This window comes from Marmota monax, unplaced genomic scaffold, assembly GCF_021218885.2.
Source record: "Marmota monax isolate L192 unplaced genomic scaffold, Marmota_monax_Labrador192_F-V1.1 WCK01_AAM20220418_F8-fsc00103, whole genome shotgun sequence".
Classification (NCBI taxonomy): domain Eukaryota; kingdom Metazoa; phylum Chordata; class Mammalia; order Rodentia; family Sciuridae; genus Marmota; species Marmota monax.
Window position 1 is genome coordinate 1,458,988 of NW_026694286.1, and position 20,975 is coordinate 1,479,962.

The 20,975-nt window shown below is 39.5% G+C and overlaps 1 protein-coding gene and 1 long non-coding RNA gene across 5 annotated transcripts in view; one reads left to right on the forward strand and one right to left on the reverse strand.

The window, feature by feature from the left end:
- The first annotated feature begins 1,494 nt into the window (after positions 1–1,494).
- On the forward strand, positions 1,495–19,780 carry LOC124108895 (myosin regulatory light chain 12B). The gene is made up of 4 exons (XM_046467415.2): positions 1,495–1,632; positions 14,196–14,394; positions 17,910–18,071; positions 19,283–19,780. The coding sequence occupies exons 2-4, from the start codon at positions 14,211–14,213 to the stop codon at positions 19,453–19,455; spliced, it is 519 nt and encodes a 172-aa protein (XP_046323371.1). The 5' UTR covers positions 1,495–1,632; positions 14,196–14,210; the 3' UTR covers positions 19,456–19,780.
- Positions 17,832–20,975, reverse strand: part of LOC124108896 (uncharacterized) — a 43,232-nt gene continuing 40,088 nt past the window's right edge. For all 4 annotated transcript variants that reach the window (XR_009228880.1, XR_009228882.1, XR_006856814.2 and 1 more), the window contains one exon: positions 17,832–18,115. This is a non-coding gene — a long non-coding RNA (uncharacterized LOC124108896). The remainder of the gene's footprint in view (positions 18,116–20,975) is intronic.

A 20,975-nucleotide genomic window follows, 5' to 3' on the forward strand; every position in this document is an offset into this window, starting at 1 on the left:
CACACAAAGTATAGTCAGGGTGATTTCAGCTATGAGCTTACATTTACCAGGGTAAAGGCTTATGAAGTAGTAATAGACGATATTTGGCTAACAGCCCTTTGTGGGTGTTTTTGTTTTTTTTTTTTGGGGGGGGGGGCGGTGCTGGGGACCCAACCTAGGGCCTTGTTCATGTTGGACAAGTACTCTACCCCTAGGTAATAGATCATACTTGCAAGAGTTCTGTGATAAAGACCTAAGAAGTCAAAATCTGATGAGTGTAAAGACAGTTACTTAAACTATCAAACAAGGGGCAGACTTCAGCTAAGGAAGATTTAAATGTTTAGAACCAGGTGTGACTTACAGCATCAGCATCACCTGGGTGCTGATCAGAAGTGCAAATTATTCTCAACTTCTGGCACTGAATCATAATACTGGATTTTGAGGCTCAAGAAACTTTTAACAGCCTTTCCAGGTTATTTTCCATGCTACTGTTTTAAGAACTACTTGTGTAGAGTGCTGAACACATAGTTCCTACCTTCTAGGATTTAAGATATAGACTTCTAGAATATAAACTCCTTAAGGGAAAAATAATTCAAATTATTCATCTCCCCAGCATCTGGCACCTGTGTAGGCAGTAAGAAGAGTTGAGTAAAAATTGGCTCTTAGGCTGACCATTCTCTATTGTTTTGAAATAGTGCTATTCCTTTAATTATTATCTTGATGATTATAGCCACAAAGAGTATGTAGAACAAAACCTGAATTATGTAGCTTCCTGTTTTCCATTTGTTGACCAAGAGCATTGTATATATGTTTATACGTGTGTGAGTAATAATTTTAATTTAAACAAAACTTTGTTATGTTTAAAAGGAGGAATGAAACAGTTGTGTGGCCTGATAAGACCGTACACCTTATTATTTGACGGTAGGTCCTAGCATGCGCGATTCCCAACACTACAAAAATTAATAAATAGAATTTAACTAAGAATAATAATATTTTGAAGGTAGGAAAGGAGTAGGGCATAAACGACTTTCCTTGGGCTGGAATGTAGTTAAGGGATTCTAGAGTTAGCAGGAGCGTGCCTCTTGAACCTTCTCATAGTGCATAGAACAGACCCTAAAAATGATCAGAAACTCAAATTGAACTATGGTAACTGTACTTTAATTTGCTAAATCTGTCAACCCTGGGTGGGCCGCTTCCTGCGGGCACCCCAAACTGGGCGGATCAAGGCCCAGGCGGGTCAAATTCCAGCGCAGTGCCCTGGGCCCTGCCCCTCGACCCCGCCCCACGGCCAGGAATGCGGAAGGACGGTGGGGACCGGCCGCGGGGGGGGGGGCACGGGGTGGCCGCCCAGCCGCACGGGGGCTTGCCGAGACAGACCTGGACAGGAAGGAAGAGACCACTAGGACCCGGGCTGTGTGCGTGCAGCCCCGGCAGCCCCAGGCCGGTCCGGACCCCCGGCCAGCACTGTCCTGCGCGCCACGCTGACCGCACCCCTCTCTCCCTGTTGGAGCCGCCGCGCCTTCCGGTGCGCCTTCCGCCCCGCCTCCCTAGGCAGGAAGTGCCGGCGCCGCCACTGTCCGACCACAGCCCCGCGCTTGTCGCCGTTGCTCGTCGTCTCGCGCAGGGCATCCCGGATCTGGTACCTGGCGCCGGGTGAGTGGCGCTCGGCCTCGCGCGTGACACCCTTTGGTCTGCATGTGTCCCCTCCGGCTGCGCCCTGCTGCCTGACCGGGTTGCTGCGCGGCCGGGTGGCAGTCGGACCTGTCAGGTTGCCGGGGAAGTGGCTCGGGGCTGGAGGTGAGGGGAGCGGGGTCAGCAGAGAGGCCCTGGTAGCGGCCGGGGCTTGTAAGTCGAGGACCCGGAAAACTCCGAGCCGGATGAAGCTGGGCTGGGGAGACAGCCTTCTGGAAGAGATGGCCGGGTCCCTGGCGCTGAGTGGGCCGGCCCTGCGTCACCTGGATGACTTCACACCTGGTGCCTGCACCTGCCCTCCCGGCCCCGCTGCGGGCCCAAGCAGTGGATTAGGGCCAACAGCGCGTGGGGCTCGGCTCTGTGGCCCATACGGTCCTGTGTGCATTGGGGGATACAGGAGCCCGTCAGTGCCTGGCTCTTGCCTAAGATAAAGTGTTCAGGGAAACTGTTAGCGCACCGGTGCCCGACCACGATCAGCGTAGGCTCCTGTGGAATAATTTCCATGGGAGTTTGAACTCTCGCTGTTTTTGCCTCTTGCAAAGATTTAGTTCATCGGTGTTGATTGAAGAAAAGGACAATTAAAAGAAATCTGGAAAAGCTTCCTTGGAAAGAATCGTGACCTCAATGAAGTCCTTGATTAAGCTCTAGGGGGAACTTAAAATGTCTGGCTAGATCTGTCGTAGGAGATAACAAGAGCAAAAGCTCTACGGGTGGGAGTTCTGTCGTGTGAAAAGGAAACAGTGGGGAGACCAGCCTGAGAAGAGCACCACTCTAGTGAATAACAGCTGGAAATAAGAGTAGGTGGTTGAGGCTGGGTGTGTAGCTCCGTGCTAGAGCATTGTGTGTGAGGGGCTGTGGGTTTAGATCCCCAGCACCACAATAAAATGAGGGTAGTTAGGTAAGTGAAGCCCTTTTATGAATGTCTTGAAAACTTGACAAGAAATAAAAGATTATGTAAGATGCCTTAGGGAATCGTTTGGATTCTTCAAAATGGGAGTAACATGAAGAAAGGGGCACCTTTAGGGGATTGGTTTGACACCTTTTGTTGAAGATAGAGTTGGCCTTTGGTAAGAGAAGAACCACATAGCATTTTAGAATTTAATAGGACTTTCACAGATTATTTCAGTAAAACCCTTTCATTTTATAATTGAGGAAACTGACACCAGAGTTAAGTAATTTGACTATGGTAACTTAAGGAATTCATATGGTGCCACCCCATTTCTCCGTAAACTTCAGGTGCACCCTCCTAGACTTCCTAAGAAGTAAGTGTACAGCTTTTTATTTGTTCAAGCTCTGTTAAATGAAACAACTTGTATGTTGGATGACTCAGTACTCATTTATGCTTTAATGAAACTGAGTTTGGACAAGATGAACTGCTCTACTTCTGAAAAACATTCCCAAGTGAGGGTGGCCAAGGTTAGGAAAGACTCCTAAAGAAGATTTAGAAACCTTAAATGGAACTAGTTTTCCATTCTCCCAAGAATGAAAGACACCAGATAATCTAGGGATGAGTTGCATTATACTCTATTTGCACATGGGTGGTTCGGTAGTAGAATTCTTACTTCCCACGTTTGTTATACACTATTTGCCAACATCATTGATTAGGATCTTCCTAAATTTACTTGTAGGGGCAAAGGGAACTTCCCTTCTGCTGAAACAAACACTAGGTAAACAGAAGGAAAGGCATACAAAATTTATTTTGTGGAAGATTATAGGGAAATGAGTATTCAATAACTTAATGAGGTTTAGAAGCTTAAATATCCTATTCATAGGGAAGGGAGGGGGGACATAGGCAATTTTAGAGGAAAAGGAAATGATTTTTAGAGGAAATGAATTATCATGAAGAACAGACAGTAATATCCCGGGACAAAGTTCTTCTGGCTCTGGGTGTGGTATCAACTCTAGTCTTCTTTCCACAGAATTTTCTTTGTAAGATGAGATTGTAGGGAGGGCAACTGAGACAACTGCATTCCTTGTTTAAGAACTTTCATAGTGGGATGAGGTAACCTAAGAGACAGCCACTCACTCCCTTTGCTTCTAGAGAGAAATAGAACCAATATGGAGAATGGAAGTCACAAGAGACTTTGAAGCTGCTTCTTCACTTCAAAGTACTTAGCATGTCAAACACCATAATTTGAGGTATCATTTTCTGAGCACCAACACACGTATTAGCTATGTGGAGGCATTACCTCTTACTCTCATGATGGAGAATTTCAGTCGCCTATATGCAGGATATTAGAGGCTAGTGGTACAAGCTTGAAGCCAGATGTCCTGAATGTAGATCCTGACTCTTAAATGCTACCATTTTCGGGCTCTGTGGCAAGTTGTTTATTCCTTTTTAAATCCAATTTTCTCATATGAGAAATGGTGATAATAATAGTACCTCTACCATAAGTTGTTGTGAGGATTAAATGTATTAGTACACGAGAAATGCTTAAACCAGTGCCTGGCACACCTTTAATATTCAATTATTGTTCTATTAATAATGTTCCTGCCAGGTATGGAGCAAGGGGTAGCTTTTAAGTTTTGTTAAGGATCTCTTCAAGAAGAAGACCAGTAGAGTTTCTGCTGACCTTACTTTGGAATTAAGATCCAGGACCTACCTTATAATAAACATGTATATAGTTGTGGTAGTAAGGAAACATGTATTTGCTTAGCTAGTATTTATTGAGCACTTACTATGTGCAAGGTACTCTGCCAGGTACAATCCAAAATGCAAAGGCAAAGGTCCTTAAAAATGTATTGGTGAATTGCATGGCAATGTAACATTCTGAGCAATAAGAATGGTGTCTTAGGTATGATCCCCAGCATAGAAAGAAAGAAAAAAAAAAAAAAACAACCATTGATAAACTTGTTGATAAACTCACTGTTGACAATAAAATAGATCAATCTCTCAAAAATATGTTGAGTGAAAGGAAGTCAGGCATATAAGAATATGCACTGTAATTCTATTATGAGAAGTTCAAAGACAGACCAAACTCATCTGTGGATATACAAATTTGAACAAGGGATCCCTGTGAGAGAGGGTAATTGATTTAAAGGGAACTTTCTGGAATGGTGTTAACATTTGTAACTTAACTGGGTTATGTGGGTATAAACCTTTACAAAAATAGATTAAAAGTGTATTAAGATTTGTAAGTTTCATTTTATATAAATTTCACTGCAATAAAACATAATTTGGGAGGACAGAAAGTTTACTGCCAACTAGGACAATCATAAAACTTAGAAAAAGGAATGACAGTGTTATAATGTATATAGTAAATGTTAGAATATATTAAGGGGAAAGCCTACCTGGTGTTAAGAACAGAAAAGTTGTGAAAATTGAGTTTGGGTCTCTAAAAGAGTTATAATTTATGGACTAACTTTTTTTTTTCTTCTAAATATGCAGCATAAAAGCAATGTTATGTTATTAAGTATACGAGGTTAATTTTGTGAAATATTTAAACTTGATTATATACTAAATTCTCTTTATGATAGCTGTTTTCAGACTGTTGCTCATGTATCTAGTCATTTTATCCCCTTAATTAGAACAAACATTAATTAGTCTGACTATAGTAATGACCATGGGAATCCATGAGAAATTCCCAAGATTCTGATAGACCTTGGTAAAGATGAGATTGAATTAAAAGTGACCTTAAGTTTTAGTTCAAGAACTGCCCTGTGTTTTTCTGTGAATTCCTCCACTCAGGGCCTCGCCTTAGCTTACAGATCAACCTTGCTAAAGAAGACCTGATGAGCATCTTGACCTCTGGGCATCTCAACTACGGTAGATTGGCTAGCACTTGAATTCTTTATCACCTCTTTGCTCTCAAAACCAGCTCCTCTCCTCTTCTCTCCCTAATTACCTCATTTTTTGAGTGGTACCTGTGCACTATCAGTTTTTCAGGCAGTACTTAAGAAAAGCACATTTCAAGGAGAGAGCTTTGAAGGAAACTCCAATTAGGAAGCAAAAAACACCAGCAAATCAGCAGATAGCAACCAGAAGAGGATGATGGTGATGGAAATGCTGAGGGAAGATGACTTGAGATTAAAAGCCCTTACAGGGCTGGGGATATAGATCCAGTGGTAGAGCACCTGCCTGGTTTGCATGAGACCCTGGGTTCAGCCCCTAGCACTGCAAAAAAAAATTAAAAGAATAAAAAAGAACTTAACAGAAGTTGAATAGGAGTTAAAATTTTCTAACCAGAAATAGAAATTTTCCTACCTAGTGCAAACTTGACTGTGGTCCTTTGAGCTTTCTAAAATTCTGTGGCTCTAATTCTGAAATAAAGGCACTGCCCTATTTTAACATTAAAGAGGTCAAGGAAACAGTGGCTTTGTTGGCTTCTGTTGGTATATGAAAGATTATTCCCAAATGTAGCACCTTAAAAAGTAATATGGAGGGGCTGAAGTTATGGCTCAGCAGTAGAGTGCTTGTCTAGCACGGGCAAAGCCCTGGGTTCAATCCTCAGCACACATAGAAATACATAAAATAAAGGTATTGTGTCCAATTACAACTAAAAAATATTTAAAAAAAAAAAAAAAGCGATATGGAGTTTTTGAATTCCAGAGCACCTTAGCTGGGTGGTTCTGGCTCAGGGTCTCTCATGAAGTCGCAGTCAGGATAGTGCTGGCTATTGGCAGGAGCCTATAGTTCCCTGCCACATGGGCCTTTCCACAGGAAGGGCCACTAGGCCCTCATGACCTAGTGCTAGCTCCTCCAGATTGAGTGAGCCAAGAAAAAGCAGGGCAGAAGCTGCAATGTCTATGGTGACAAAGTCACACAGCAACCCTTTTCACTATTGGAGGGAACTGCATAAGGGCATGAGAATTGTTGTTGAGTGCCATCTTGAAGCCTGTCCTACTACCTTGGCCAAAGGAGTGTGATCAGATGCTCTCATGGGCCTAGGAGGTAACGACAACTAATAGCAGCTGGGACAAGGACATGGAAGGAGTAGTGGGGTTGTTTGTTGAATATTCATTATCAACAGGAATTTGGAGGTGCTGGTCAAAATGATTCCTTATCATGCAGTTGTTCAAGATGTCAGAAATTCAGGTTTCTATGTAAAATGTTCCATTAAAAAAAGTACTGGCAAACTAATTCAGTTTTCTAAAGAGACATGTTAGAGGCTGTCCCTGGGGGTGCTAAACAAACCTTTCTTTTGGTACCGGGGATTGAACTCAGGGGCACTCGATCACTGAGCCACATCCCCAACCTTATTTTGTATTTTATTTAGAGACAGGGTCTCACTGAGTTGCTTAGGGTCTTGCCATTGCTGAAGCTGGCTTTAAACTCTCAATCCTCCTGCCTCAACCTCCTGAACCAGAGAGATTACTGGTGTGTGCAACCATGCCCAGCCCTAAACAAACGTTTCTGCACACTTCATATAGTTTAGTGGCTGCCAGTTTATGGTTTATAATCTACCTTTTATTATATTGATGAGTAAGGAAAATAAGGCCTGGGATAGCTAAAAGGCCAAAGTTCATAACAACTACAGGTGACAGCACTAGAATTAAGAGTCCAGGTCTCCAGAATCTTCATTAAAGCATAACAACCAACATTAAAAATACAGGAATGGGGGCACAGTGGCAAATACCTGTAATCCAAGCTGCTTTGGAGGCTGAGGCAGGAGGGTCACAAGTTTGAGACCAGCCTGGGCAACTTAGTGAGCCCCTCTCTCAGAATAAACTAAAAGAAGGGTTGGAGATGTTGCTCAGTGGAAAAGAACTTGCTTAGCATATGCAAAAGAACTTAGCTTAGCATATGGCTTCTGTTGGTATATGAAAGATTACTCCCAAATGTAGCATCTTAAAAAGTGAGCGACATTGTGGCTCAGTGGTAGAGTGCTCGTCTAGCAGGTGCAAAGCCCTGGGTTCAATCCTCAGCACCACATAAAAATACATAAAATAAAGGTATTGTGTCTAACTACAACTAAACAAAAAAAAAAGCAATATGGAGGTTTTGAATTCCAGAGCAGCTTAGCTGAGTGGTTCTGGCTCAGGGTCTATCATGAGAGGTTCAGTTCTCAGCACCCCACACATGCACAAGCAAACAAAGGGGAACTAGAAATATAAACAGTCAATTTGGCTTAAGTTTAAGTGGCTCTCAGCCTTCACTGTGCATTGGAGTCACCTGGTGACTAGATTCATGGGGTCCACTCCTGACATTCAGTTTCATTTAGGCTAGACTAAGCCCCAGATTTATTTGTGTCCCCCCACCCCCAAGATTCTAATGTGCAGCCAGCCCCTGGGAAAGATATATTTACTTGCTGTATGGTGACAACTTGCTGACTTAAGATACTTGAAGAAGTTTCAAATGAATGTTAAGGAAGTCATCAGTGGCTGAAAGAATATGCTCTATGAGTATCTTTCCCAGGCTTCCAAGAAAGCCATATAGGCTGGATGAAATTTGCAGATTGCTTATTAATTATTATGGTATTCATGGTTTGATTTGCATATAAGTACTGCAGTTGGCTTTGCAGACCTTTCAGTTACCAACCTCATATATTGATACCACAGTCACCTCTAATACTATATTTCTACTTCCCTGCCCTTGATAAAAATTCTGTGAACATTATATGTATCCTTTCATTCACTCTATGTTACAAATTATAGAAATAAAATTAAAAATGTGAAGAGGAAGCAATAAGTGTTTTTACTGCTGTTGAAAGTAATTCTTTATATTAGTGTTATAATCTGTATATTTTCCTCTATAGCTGTGGTTTAGGGTAGGGTTGGGTTGGTTTTTCTTTTTTTTCTTTTTAGTTGTAGGTGGACACAATATCTTTATTTTTATTTATTTATTTTTATGTGGTGCTGAGGATCAAACCCAGAGCCCCACATGTGCTAGGCAAGCGCTCTACCACTGAGCTATGACCCTAGCTCAGGGTTGGGTTTTTTAAATACAGGTTAAGTATTAGTAATTTGGCCATCCTAGGTAAAGGTTTTCAAAGTCAATCATGACTGATGGAAAATGCTGCTACTTGATTAAACCCAACCATGGCTGTTATATTGCATATTTCCAGGGACGCCATTCATATTTTAGTCACCCACAGTGCAATCCTGCACAGTATTTCTCCAGTGAAGTTTGAATTAATTTGAAAACTCCGTTTGTCTAGGATTTGAATTTAGAGGAGAGTAGCTGCTCAGAAATCAGTGTTGGATTATATTGGTAGTGGTGAAGGTCTTTAAATTTTTTATGTTAAAATAACTGGAAAAAACAGTAGGAAGTAAAAAACATATAGGTAGAAATAACCTGTAACAATGGAATTTGAATCCTGGCTTTATCATTAGGTGACCCTGGGAAAGTCAATATCTTTGATTTTCAGTTTCTTCATTTGTAAGGCAGGCTTCTTGCACTTAATACACATAATGTGTGCCTTGCATATGAGTCCCTCAATAAATGGTAGTAGCTAAAAGTTAAGTAGACCTTTAATTTCTGCTTTGCTCCTAAGACAAGGAAGTGGGACAGGACATTTTGATTTGGAAAAATAGAAAGAACAAAGGTCAATAGAAAGCACTTAAGGTCAGAAACTGCATGGTGCCTTGGAGACATGCCAACAGTTTCATGTAGCTAAAGGAAAAGCACATAGTTAAGAATAAATAGAGATGACTGTGGAAAGGACAGTGCTAGATGGAGTAGGTAAAGGAAGACCCAGGTGTGGCCAGGTGATCCCAACAACTCCAGGCTGAGGCAGGAGGATTACAAGTTCAAGCCCAGCTTCAGCAATTTAGTGAGACCTTAGGCAACTTAAGGAGACCCTTCCTCAAAAAGGGCAGGAGACTCAGGGCTGTGCTCAATAGTAGAGCACCCCTAGGTTCAGTCCCTACTCCTGGTGTGGCAATGGGGGACCCATGTGCCATGCTTTAGAACTTATTCTATATCTTCTATGAGGTGGAGAGGCAAAGAAGATTTCAAAAAGTAGAATGGTGAGGCCTCTGGCTAGAATATGAAGGAGTTGAGGGAAACAGGAAGTAAGGAGGCTGGTTCAGAGGCCATAGAAATATTCTACACAAGAGGTGGTGAGGATCAGGTTTAGGGTGATGGCAGAGAAATGAGGAAGATGAGCAAATCTGAGAAATATTTAAGAGGCAGGACTTGATTCATCAGGGAGAGGGATCTGTGGAGGATGACTCTTGGGTTTCTGGCTTGGTGAGCGGGTGGATGAAGGTGAGTGGGTAGACTGAGAAAACAAAGCTGCAAGAGTTTAGGAGGGGGAAGAGAATGAATTCAGTTTTCAGCATGTTGATTAAGAGGTGTCTGTGGGATATCCAAATGAGGGCCTTTCATAGGCAGTTGGGTGTTTGAGTCTAAAGCTCAAGATTAAGGTCAGGCCTGGAGGCATAGGCTTGGGAGTCAGGTGTTGTCAGAACAGTGAGTGTTGATGAGATCATCCAAGGAAAGCGGAATGAGAACAACTTTAAGCTATGTACTGCCAGAATGCTGAGCAACATGAATATTTAAGTGAGTGGAGATATAAGTCTAAGAAGAAAATAGAACTGAGACAGAGGGTGTAGAGTACAACACTTTACATAAAACAGTCTCCCCAGCATAGTGTTCATCTGTCTCCCACATTAGAGTGCAAGGTCCTCAAGGTTGGGCCTCTTGTGCTCTTTTTCCTTCTGGGACAGTTCTATTTTAGTATTACTGAGCATCAGGCCAAAAGCTTCTGAGTCTCAAAGAAAAGAGGGATAAAATAGTGTCAAATACAGCAGAGGGGTCCAAGAAGATTTGGACTAGATTTGGCAATTTGAAAGCAGTTGCAGAGGAAAAGAGACAGCCAGATTGTGGTGGATTGGAAAGTGAGTGGGAAGTGAAAAAGTGGTAAAAGCCAAGAGATTTCTCTCAGAAGGCAAGGAGGAAAGAAAGGGTGGCAGTTTCTTGTGGATGAGAGTTCCCTTCAGTTTTATGGTTTTAATATAATTTGCCTCACTTTTTAGCTGGTATTTTAGTGTGTGTGTGTGTGTGTGTGTGTGTGTGTGTTTAGTGTTTGTGGGTACTATGCATATATACAATTTAATGAGGGAAAATTTGTTTTGATGTGATTCTGGGTATTGAACTCAGGGCCTTACACATGATAGGCAGGTGCTCCACTGAGCTACCCTGAAAACTCTTTTAAAAAGAAATTATACATGCCTGTAATCCCAGCAGCCTGGGAGGCTGAGGCAGGAGGATCACAAGTTCAAAGCCAGCCCCAGCGGCTTAGCAAGACTCTGTCCCTAAATAAAAATATAAAAAAGGCTGGGGATGTGGGTCAGTGGTTAAGTGCTCCTGGGTTTCATCCCTGGTACCAAGAAAGAATTTTAAAAAGAAATTATACTACCATTATATTGAGCTCTGTTTGCTCTATACTTTATTTTGATTAGGGCCAGTTGGCAAATTGTTCTTAGTTCTCTTCCATCAACCTTCTTTCTGTTGTCCTTCATTTGAGGATCAGACTTACCTCACCATCTGAGTGCCTTTCTGATCTACAGAGCTGCTTCCCCATTCTTTCTCATAGACATATCCCCTAATAAAATCCTTATGTGTTTAATCCAATCTTGGCATTGGTTTCTTGGAAAGCTCAAACAAGTGTATTTTTAGGTAGCTATTGAGTTAGTATGATACAATTGACAGATCATTTTTTAAAAATAATTTACTCTTTGGGAAGTTTTTTAAAATGATTTGCTGATAGAACTACTTGCCTTTAGACTTATGACAATATATCTTGGAGAAATAGAATTTTTAGCATGAAAAAAAAAAAAAACCCTTAATCTAACAGTTTGGGAATATGCAGAAGATTGAATTGTAGTCAAGTGAGGTTATGGGTGTAGCTCAGAGGTGGGGCACATGATTAGTCTGTGTGAGGTCTTGATTGAATCCCCAAGACCCTCCCCCCTCAAAACAACAACAACAACAATAAACAACAGTCCATAGTTAAGTGTCTTACTAGTGAACCACATTCTATCTTTGATTTAACCTTAAAATTTAACTAAATTTAAGTAACAAGCTAAGTTATAGGAAAGAAAAGAAAATTAACATTTATTCAGGACAGTATGTGGGGAGGGCAAATAGTTGCAAAGTTGAGAGTAAGACTTCTAAGGCTTACGTACTTCAAAACTACCACTAGGTCAAGTTTCAAAAACACCCTGCCTGTGTTCATATCTATTACAATGGAGAAAGAAAATATATATGTATAGAAAGTCTAAAACCAGAAGTGCTAAAGACTTAGGTCCAAAATCTCCTTGCTCAGCCACTGACCTGGCTTGTTATCTGCTTTCATGTTATGGGGTTGAAGAAATAGAGAATGGTCCCCAAGACTGCCTGCACATGTGACACCAACTGCAAGTTTCCATATCCCCAAGACTTCCCTCAGTTTTAATAATTTGCTAGGAATCACAGGACTTCCTGAAAGGTGTTACACTCACAAATATGGTTTACTAAGTGAAAAGGTATAGATTAAAATCAGTCAAGGGAAGAGTTGTGTGGGACAGATTCTAGAAGGTTTCAAATATAGAGATTCAGTGTCTTCTAGCCAGTCAAGTCATGGAGAGTGCTAACTACCCCCTAGCAACGATATGTGGTAGTATTGACAACCAGGGAAACTTTCCTGATCCTCAATATCCAGTATTTTATTTGGGTTCCATCGTGGACACAGTTAACTGCCTACACGGCTAACCGCAGTCTCCAGCTCCTCTCTAGAGGTCAGGCTGATACTGTATGATCTAAATCTCCCATCATAACCCACACTGTTAGCCTGCCTGGTGTGACCTCAGACTGCAGATGTCAGAGAGGACATTCTAGGAACCTAGATAGAAATTAGCTCCCAGGAGCTAAGGGCAAAGGTCAGACCTCTCTTCGGGCAACATTAAATTCTTTAGTACCAGGAGCCATTTGATTTTTTTTTTTGGCGGGGGGGGGGGGGGGGGGGGGGGGGGGGGGCGGAACCAAACCCGAGGGTGCTTAAACACTGAGCTACATCCTCAGCCCTTTTCTGTATTTTATTTAGAGACGATCTTACTAAATTGTTTAGGGCCTCTAAGTTGCTGAAGCTGGCTTTGAACTCATGATCCTCCTGTCTCAGCCTCCTGAGCCACTGGGATTACAGGTGTGCACCACCCTGTCCTAATGATTTTTTTTTTTAATTTACCAGTACCCAACTCATAGGATAGTTATGAAGATTGGATAAGACATTGGATCAAAAATTACTCAGATGTTTGTGGGTTTTTAGAAGTTAATGACACTAGTAAGGGTGGAGCTGTTATTTGAATTCAGATTTCCTTCTCCAAAACTGATAATATTTTTGTTTTGGTTTGTTTTAGAATCACCTTACATTGTAAGTCACCTTGTTGGTGATATGTTTTGAGAGATATGTAGTTGGGCAGTTTTGTCACTGCAAACATCATAGAATGTACAAAACTAGATGATACAGCCTGTGCACTCAGGCTAAGTAGTATGTTCCATCAGATGCAGTCATCATTGACTGAAAAGTTGTCATATGTGCATGACTCTATTTATTTACATTCTTTTAAACTATAAATAAAAAATGTCATCTCTTTGACAGTTAAATTAGTGATGGCTTTCAGTAGAGTGTTGGAGGCTAGCACCAAAGCCATTTACAGAGGATCTAGGAGTGTTTGGGAAGATGAGGAGATGGAGACAGTTGAGTATTAATTTGCTGTTCTGAGAGTTTTGTCAAGGGAAAGAGGAAATGCATATCTAGCTAGAAGGGGTACAATATAGAATAGGGTTTTTTATATCATATTTTTTAAAGATGAGCGCTTTTTGAACATATACTACATGCTAACTATGTGAGTCTCTTTACATACTTTATCTCATTTAGTTCTTCCCTTGCATTACAGTAGATACCTGTTGGACTCAGTGGTGCATGCCTGTAAACCCAGCAATCTGGGAGGCTAATGCAGGAAAAATCATAAGTTTGAGGCCAGCCTCAGCAAATGGCAAGACCCTCTCTGAAAGTAAAAAATTAAAAATGGCTGGGGGCATAGCTTATTAGTAAAGCACCCCTGTGTTCAATCTCTAGTACTGGGGGAAAAATAACAACCACCAAAAAAACTGAAGCTCAGAGAAGTTATGTTATCTTGGTAGTAAAATGGAAATAATAATACTGCATTTCTTTGTTGTGAGGATTAAATGGGACAAACTTGTGAGAGGAAGAGGTCATTTTTAGAGCTTTTCTCTGTGGGGCATCCTTAGACCTTCAAAACAGTGGTTGGCATATAATAAGTACTCAGTAAATGCTAGCTATTATTACATATAGCTAAATTAAATTTTAAATTAATTCCAACTTAATAAAAATTGGTCCTGTGAAATTTGGTGGAAAGTACATCAATCATTTCTATTCTGTTTCTTAATTTTTAAAAACTCTGATTTTTTTTTCAGCCACTTAATTGTTACATTGAAGATAATGTTTAGATATTACTTAATTCCTGCACAGTTGAGGTAATAATTCTATATTAAGGTGTTTTTTACTTGCTGACTTTAGATGTAATGTGTTATCTTCTGGCCATACATCATATGCATTCTTTTTTGTTTTTAAACCTAGAATTAAACAGCCACCATGTCGAGCAAAAAGGCAAAGACCAAGACCACCAAGAAGCGCCCTCAGCGCGCAACATCCAATGTGTTCGCCATGTTTGACCAATCACAGATTCAGGAATTCAAAGAGGCCTTCAACATGATTGACCAGAACAGAGATGGTTTCATTGACAAGGAAGATCTGCATGATATGCTTGCCTCGCTGGGTAATTTATATTCTTTATATGATATTGTTAAAAAATAATTCCATTCTTTATGAATTTTTTTAAACATGATATACATATTACTCTGTTTCTAAAGACCTCTGGAGAGGTTTCTGGGTATGGAAGGTGCCATATTGGGGTGGGTCAGGCATGAGGGGATAGCTTGACAGGTGTGGGGATCTGGCAGGTAGGCTTATGTTCCCATTAGTTAAATACTTCATGTCTCTTAGGCTGAGAGCCAGAATTACAAATAATAAGTATGGCTAATCATAGAGTATAATAAGGTTAATTAAAGTTGAGGACAGGTAAATAAGAATTGATGATTGTGAGTGATAATGGTTTGTCTTGGGGAAGATGGGTAGTATAACAGGGAAAGGAAATACAGGGGAAAAAAAAAAGGAAATACAGGGAAGGGGACTTTTGCACACTCTCTCTCTCTATGTGTATGTGTGTGTGTGTGTGTACACATACACACACACACACACACACACACACCACTAAGCCACATCTCCAGCCCTATTTTGTGTTTTATTTAGAGACAAGAGTTTCACTGAGTTGCTTAGCACTTTGCTTTTGCTGAGGCTGGCTTTGAACTTGCAATCCTCCTGCCTCAGCCTCCCTAGCCACTGGGATTACAGGTATGTGCCCCTGTGCTCACCCCAACTTTTACAACATATATGTATGAGATATTTTTTTTTTTCTTTTTTTCTTTTTTTTTTTGTGCCAGGTATTGAACTCAGGGGTGCTTAAGCCATATCCCCAGCCCTTTTTTTATTTTTTATTTTGAGACAAGGTCACTAAGTTGCTTAGGACCACACTAAATTGCTGGGGTTGGCCTCGAACTTGCGATCCTCCTACTTAGGTCTCCTGAGTTGCTGGGATGACACACCACACCCTGCTTATTTATGTTTTTTTATAATGAATGGTTTTTATAATTTATTGTTTTTTAATAATTAAAATATGAAGATAGAAGATTTAATGTGTATATAAACTGCCATTTGTTATTTTGAATTTGTAGGTATTTTTTATTTTTTGTATTATTTTTGTTGCTGTTTGGACTGATTTTTAATAGATGAAAAGAAGTGGAAATCCGACATATTCTGCCTAGAATCAGCAGTGATTTTACAGTTTGAAGTAAAACAGCAAGCAGCAAACAGATGAGTTCTTGATAGGCCGAAGCATGGGGCGAGGGCATGGCTAGAAGTGTAGGTCAGGGGTCCTGCAAAGAGGCTGTGTACTTCTGCTTGCCTGGCTAACCAGAAAGGGCAACTGAAGGGCCAAAGGGCAAAGAAAAAGGTCGGTTTTTTTCTTTTGGTGTCCACAAAAATGCTTGGCTAGTGTTTGTTCCTCTACCTTTTTTTTTTTTCCTAACATACTACTTTGAAAATTGTCAAGCTCACAAAAAGTTAATAGCACAGTGAACACCATATATCTTTCTTCTATGTTCCCCAGTTGTGAACATTTTTCAGTATTTTCCTTTATCCAAACTGAGAGTAGATTCAAGATATTGATTTGTTGACTTGCCAGGTAGCTTATATCCCAGGGTCTTTCACATTCAGAGTAGCTAAGTGAGTTTACTTTTTTGGCAAGTCATTACTGAAGAAGGCCACTGAGGAAAAATTGAAGGACTTAGCTTTATTGATTCCAAGGATTGAATACACATGTCCATTCCCCACTCACAGTAAATGCTCCATAAATGTTGGTTGAATGGACAGGTGGTAGTAGATAAGAGTAAGAAGAGACTTTGCATCCTTCTGATTGGGGAAAACCTTTAAATATATGTATTTGCCTTTCAGATCAACAAGTTATATGGGATGTCTTGAATGAGTTCATAGGTGCTTAGCTTAAATAATCCATTTTAAATTCCTTTGTCTTTTTTACCCTAGAGTTTACTTGACACCTATGTGTTGTCCCCACCCCAACACACACACACACACACACACACACAGTGCTATAAGAGATAGAGTTTAATCTACAAATAGAAAAGTAGATGTTTTCAACTACTTTCACTTATTCAGTGAATCTTTTTCAGAGGTATGCTGAGTAGGTGTGATGAGGTAAGATTTTAGTACAGTGACATAGATGTCAGCATGGTATTTAAATGTCACCCCAAATTCCCAGGATTTGAAATTTACATGTGGACTATAATTCTAGATTTGGGTATCATTAGTATTTAGTTCATTGTAATTTTGAGATGCTTCCTTAGATACGAATCTCTAACAGATGTTCCTTTTATGTAGAATCATAAAAACTTAATGTTGAAAGGGACCTTTGAGATACCAATTTCAATGAGTTCTTATTTTACAGATGGGAAACAAAGATGCCCATGGCACTGAATGCAGGATCCGGAATACTGGATTTGAATCCCAGCTCTACCACCTCCCTCAGTGTCAGTAGAACTGGGATTCAAACCTAGTATTCTATTTTTTTTTTCTTTTTTAAATATTTTTTTTTAGTTTTCAATGGATGCCTTTATTTTATTTATTTATATGTGGTGTAAGAATCGAATCCAGGGCCTCACAAATGCTAGGCAAGTGCTCTACCACTGAGCCCCAGCCCATCTAGACCCTTCATTTAGAGCTGTTTTGCCTGCACTGCAGGGTCTCACAGATATTCTCATCTTGACTGCACATTCCAGGGGATATTTCCTAACTCCTATGGGAGGATCCAGAGATCTCTCACCATTATTCTAAAACAGGGAGTATTCTCAGTTGGAACTGAGATGAAGATTTATGAACAATATTAACACAACTGTAGTTCAGCAACATGTGTGAAGAACACTTAAGGATATCTGTTTATTGAACATTGTTCAAAATAAGCTCCCAATTCCAAGCCAACCTAATAGTTTTAACTTAAAAGGCCAACTAATAACTAAAACTTTAGTATTTACATTTACAACTAAAAACATTAATATTTACATATTTTGGATAACTGGTATGGAAATGATTCCTGATGGACCTTTAATATTATCAATATTTAAGATGTAATAATGTGGCATTTCCTGGTTTATTGTTTCAGGTTTTTGTTATTGTTCAGCTTTTAATTAAAAGTAGGGAAAAGAGGAGGCATAAAGTATTAATGAATGAACAACTTTCAGCCTAAGCCCAGAATAGGATTTTTTGGTGGTGGGGTTGTTGTTTTGATTTTTACAGTGCTGGAGATTAAACCCAATGCTTGCTAGGCAAGCACTCTTACACCCTGAGTCTCCAGAATGCATTTTCATAATGATGTATCAAAGATTTTTTTAAGTTGTCAAAGATTATCTTTTTAAAATGTTCTGTTTGTTTCCATTTTGGGCTCTTTTCTGTGCAGACCCAACAGAAAGCCTTCTGCATGCTAATAAGCAGGCCATTCTTCCACTAAGCTATATATTCAGCACCTCATAATGTTCTTAATGAACATTAATTGAAAAACTACTTTCAAGTAATGATGATGTAATGTTGGGAAGCATAACAATAGAAAAATGTTTATTGAAATTAGCTCTTTGTCCTCACATGTTCAACTGTGAATTCTTGCAGGGAAGAATCCCACTGATGCCTACCTGGATGCCATGATGAATGAGGCTCCAGGACCCATCAATTTCACCATGTTCCTCACCATGTTTGGTGAGAAGTTAAATGGCACAGATCCCGAAGATGTCATTAGAAATGCTTTTGCTTGCTTTGATGAAGAAGCAACAGGTGAGTGCTTTTTGTTTCTTTACACCTAGTCTCATTTATGGTACCTGAAAATGGGGAAAAAAATCAGTAAAATAACATTTTTTAAAAATGAATGAACAGAAACTATTGTTTATAGTAGGACAAAACAATAGAGATGGCTAAGAAAGAAGAAAAAAGTTGTGTATTATTAATCTTTGAATTCGACTCTGAGCTTCCTAAAAACCAAAGGGAGAGTTGTGGTCTATTAGCTAGTATTTTTTTAAATAGTGAAAACTACTCTCCAGTATATATTCAATCTCACTAAAAAGCATAGTTAACAGAACAATTAAAGTCTTAGTTTTGTTTTTCTGGCTTTTTCTTAGGATTTTGCTTTGTTTTGTCTGTGTCTTCATTTTAATGCACCTGGGAAAAAATGTAGTTTTTAATGCATAAAAACCTAACTATTCACTTTTCTTCCTCTCATTAACCATCACTGCAGCCCTCCCTCGCTGCTCTTTTCCCCACCTCCATGTGTCAAGTCCTTCCTCACATTTGCTCTTAGCAGCGCACCTATTGTTTTGCGCAGCCACCTGTTTTATTGTTGTTGTTGTTTGTTTGTTGCTTGGTTGGTTTTTTGTTTTGTTTTTTTACTTTATCTCTAAAATAGAAAGTTGATTTATTTTTAACCTCCAGATAATACTTGCTTAACATTAACTTTATAAACACAATAATCTATTTCTAAGTTTTTTAAATGAGTTAATCTAATTTTTTTTTTTTTTTTTAGTGGTGCTGGGGATTGAACCCAGGGCCTTGTGCATATAAGGCAAGCATTCTACCAACTGAGCTATATCCCCAGCCCAAGTTAATCTAATATTAATAAAGAACTCCAAAAGTAATTGGAAAGCAGTGACATGGTTACGTATATAAACTTTAGTTTGCTAATTTATTTTGTTCATGTAAATGATGGATATTCTGAAATATTTTGTAAGATTGACTTGATTTAGAAATGAACCGTTTAAGCCAGGAAGGATAGTGCACAGCTGTAATCCCAGTGTCTCAGGAGTGACTTCAAAGCCAGCCTCAGCAACTTGCAACTTAGTGAGACCTTGTCTCAAAATAAAAAGAGCTGAGGATGTGACCCAGTGGTTAAGTACCCCTGGGTTCAATCCATGATACCAAAAACAAAACAAAAAGAAATGAACCATTCAAGTGTGATGAATGTTCATGAGTTCCTTCTTTCTATTGCCTTATAGGCACCATTCAGGAGGATTACCTGAGGGAGCTGCTGACCACCATGGGTGATCGGTTTACAGATGAGGAAGTGGATGAGCTGTACAGAGAAGCCCCTATTGACAAAAAGGGGAATTTCAATTACATCGAGTTCACGCGCATCCTTAAACACGGAGCAAAAGACAAAGATGATTGAAAGAACTATAGCTAAAATCTTCCAATTACATTATCTTTCTCTATTTTATTTCTCAGATACTTTCCCCACCCTCATAAAACCTGTTGCATGCAACTTAGTTTCACAGCTTTGCTTTTTTTTTCCTTTGATGTATTTATTCCAGACCTTTTTGCCACTTAGCACTTGTATAATCAGATTGGAAATGGGGATGAGGTTGTAAATTGTGTTGAAAAAGAAATTGCGAATAAAAATCAACAAATGTGAAAGCCCAGGAAAATATATCCGTATTTCTGGTTTTGCTGGATTTTTACATTTTTATATAATAAAAATGCTATTTTGAAATAAAGATTATGCTGACTCAAATGGAATATAATGGCAAGTTAAACAAATGATTGGTAGTTGGGGGTAGTCCTTTTCTCAGGTTTCCAACAATTTAAATCTCATGAAAAAATTGATTTTTTTCATCTATGTGGGACAGTGTTCTTCAGAACTTTTAACTATTTAACATTATTATGCAGTAAAAAACTAGTTATGCCTTTGTTTTAGTCATGGTTTTAATAAATCATCTTTAAGCTATCAAATGATAAATATAGAATATTTCTGGAATAGCATTAAATATTTGAGATTATAAAATGAGGCACAATTCTGAAGAAATGAGTAGTTGTTATTGAAGATTTATTCTGTATGAGCATTGTATATATATGATTTTTACTAAATCCTTCCAATAGTCTTATAAGATAGATTGTCATTAGCCCTGAATTTGGGATGGAAGGGTACTGGGGACTGAACCAAGGCCTCATTCATGCTACCCCTGAGCTGCACCCTCCAGCCTCTATTCCTGTTTCAAGTGGGGAGACTAAGCTCAAAAAAATTGAGTAATTGATCAGAATGACTACTCATAAGTCAACATCGCAGTTCCTCCTAGGCCACCTAATTCCAGAATTCATGGGGCTAGAACCATGGTGCTGACTATATGAAAAGCCCCAAATGCCATTACATTATAATTGTTGTAGACATTGTTGAAATTTAAAAAATAACTTTGGACCAAGCATGTTGTACATTCCTGTAATCCCAGCTACTCTCAAGGCTAAGGCAGGAGGATCACAAGCTCAAGGCCAGTCTGTGTAACCTAGTGAGACCCTCTCTTCAAAAAAAAAGACTGGAGATGTAGCTTATTAGTTAGTGCTCTTGTGTCTAATCCCCAGTACCACAAATAAATAATAAAAATAATCTTGGGGTAACTGATTCCAGAAAATTATGTCTCAGGTAAAAAAAAGAAGACAAAGATTATAAGGAGCCTGAGTGTAGTTTAGAGGTAGAACCCATGCTTGAAATCCGCAAAACCCTGGGTTCAATACCCAGTAAGAAAAATATTTGAAAAAAAAAAGAAATTGTAAGCCATGCTGTTATATGTTTGGTTTGAATATAATTCATGAAGTGAAGGATAGAAAAACAGACTACTATGGGTGCATTTAAAATCCTCAAGGTTAAAGAATGTGAGAAAACTTTAAAAAGGAAAAATCCATTAAAAAAAGCTTGGC

What these genes read in the sequence shown, in the direction of transcription:
- LOC124108895 (XM_046467415.2), top strand. Translation starts at nt 14,211, where the DNA reads ATGTCGAGCAAAAAGGCAAAGACCAAGACCACCAAGAAGCGCCCTCAG. An exon ending in TGATATGCTTGCCTCGCTGG is followed by an intron (nt 14,395 to 17,909) that starts GTAATTTATATT and finishes GAATTCTTGCAG; the next exon opens with GGAAGAATCCCACTGATGCC. An exon ending in CTTTGATGAAGAAGCAACAG is followed by an intron (nt 18,072 to 19,282) that starts GTGAGTGCTTTT and finishes ATTGCCTTATAG; the next exon opens with GCACCATTCAGGAGGATTAC.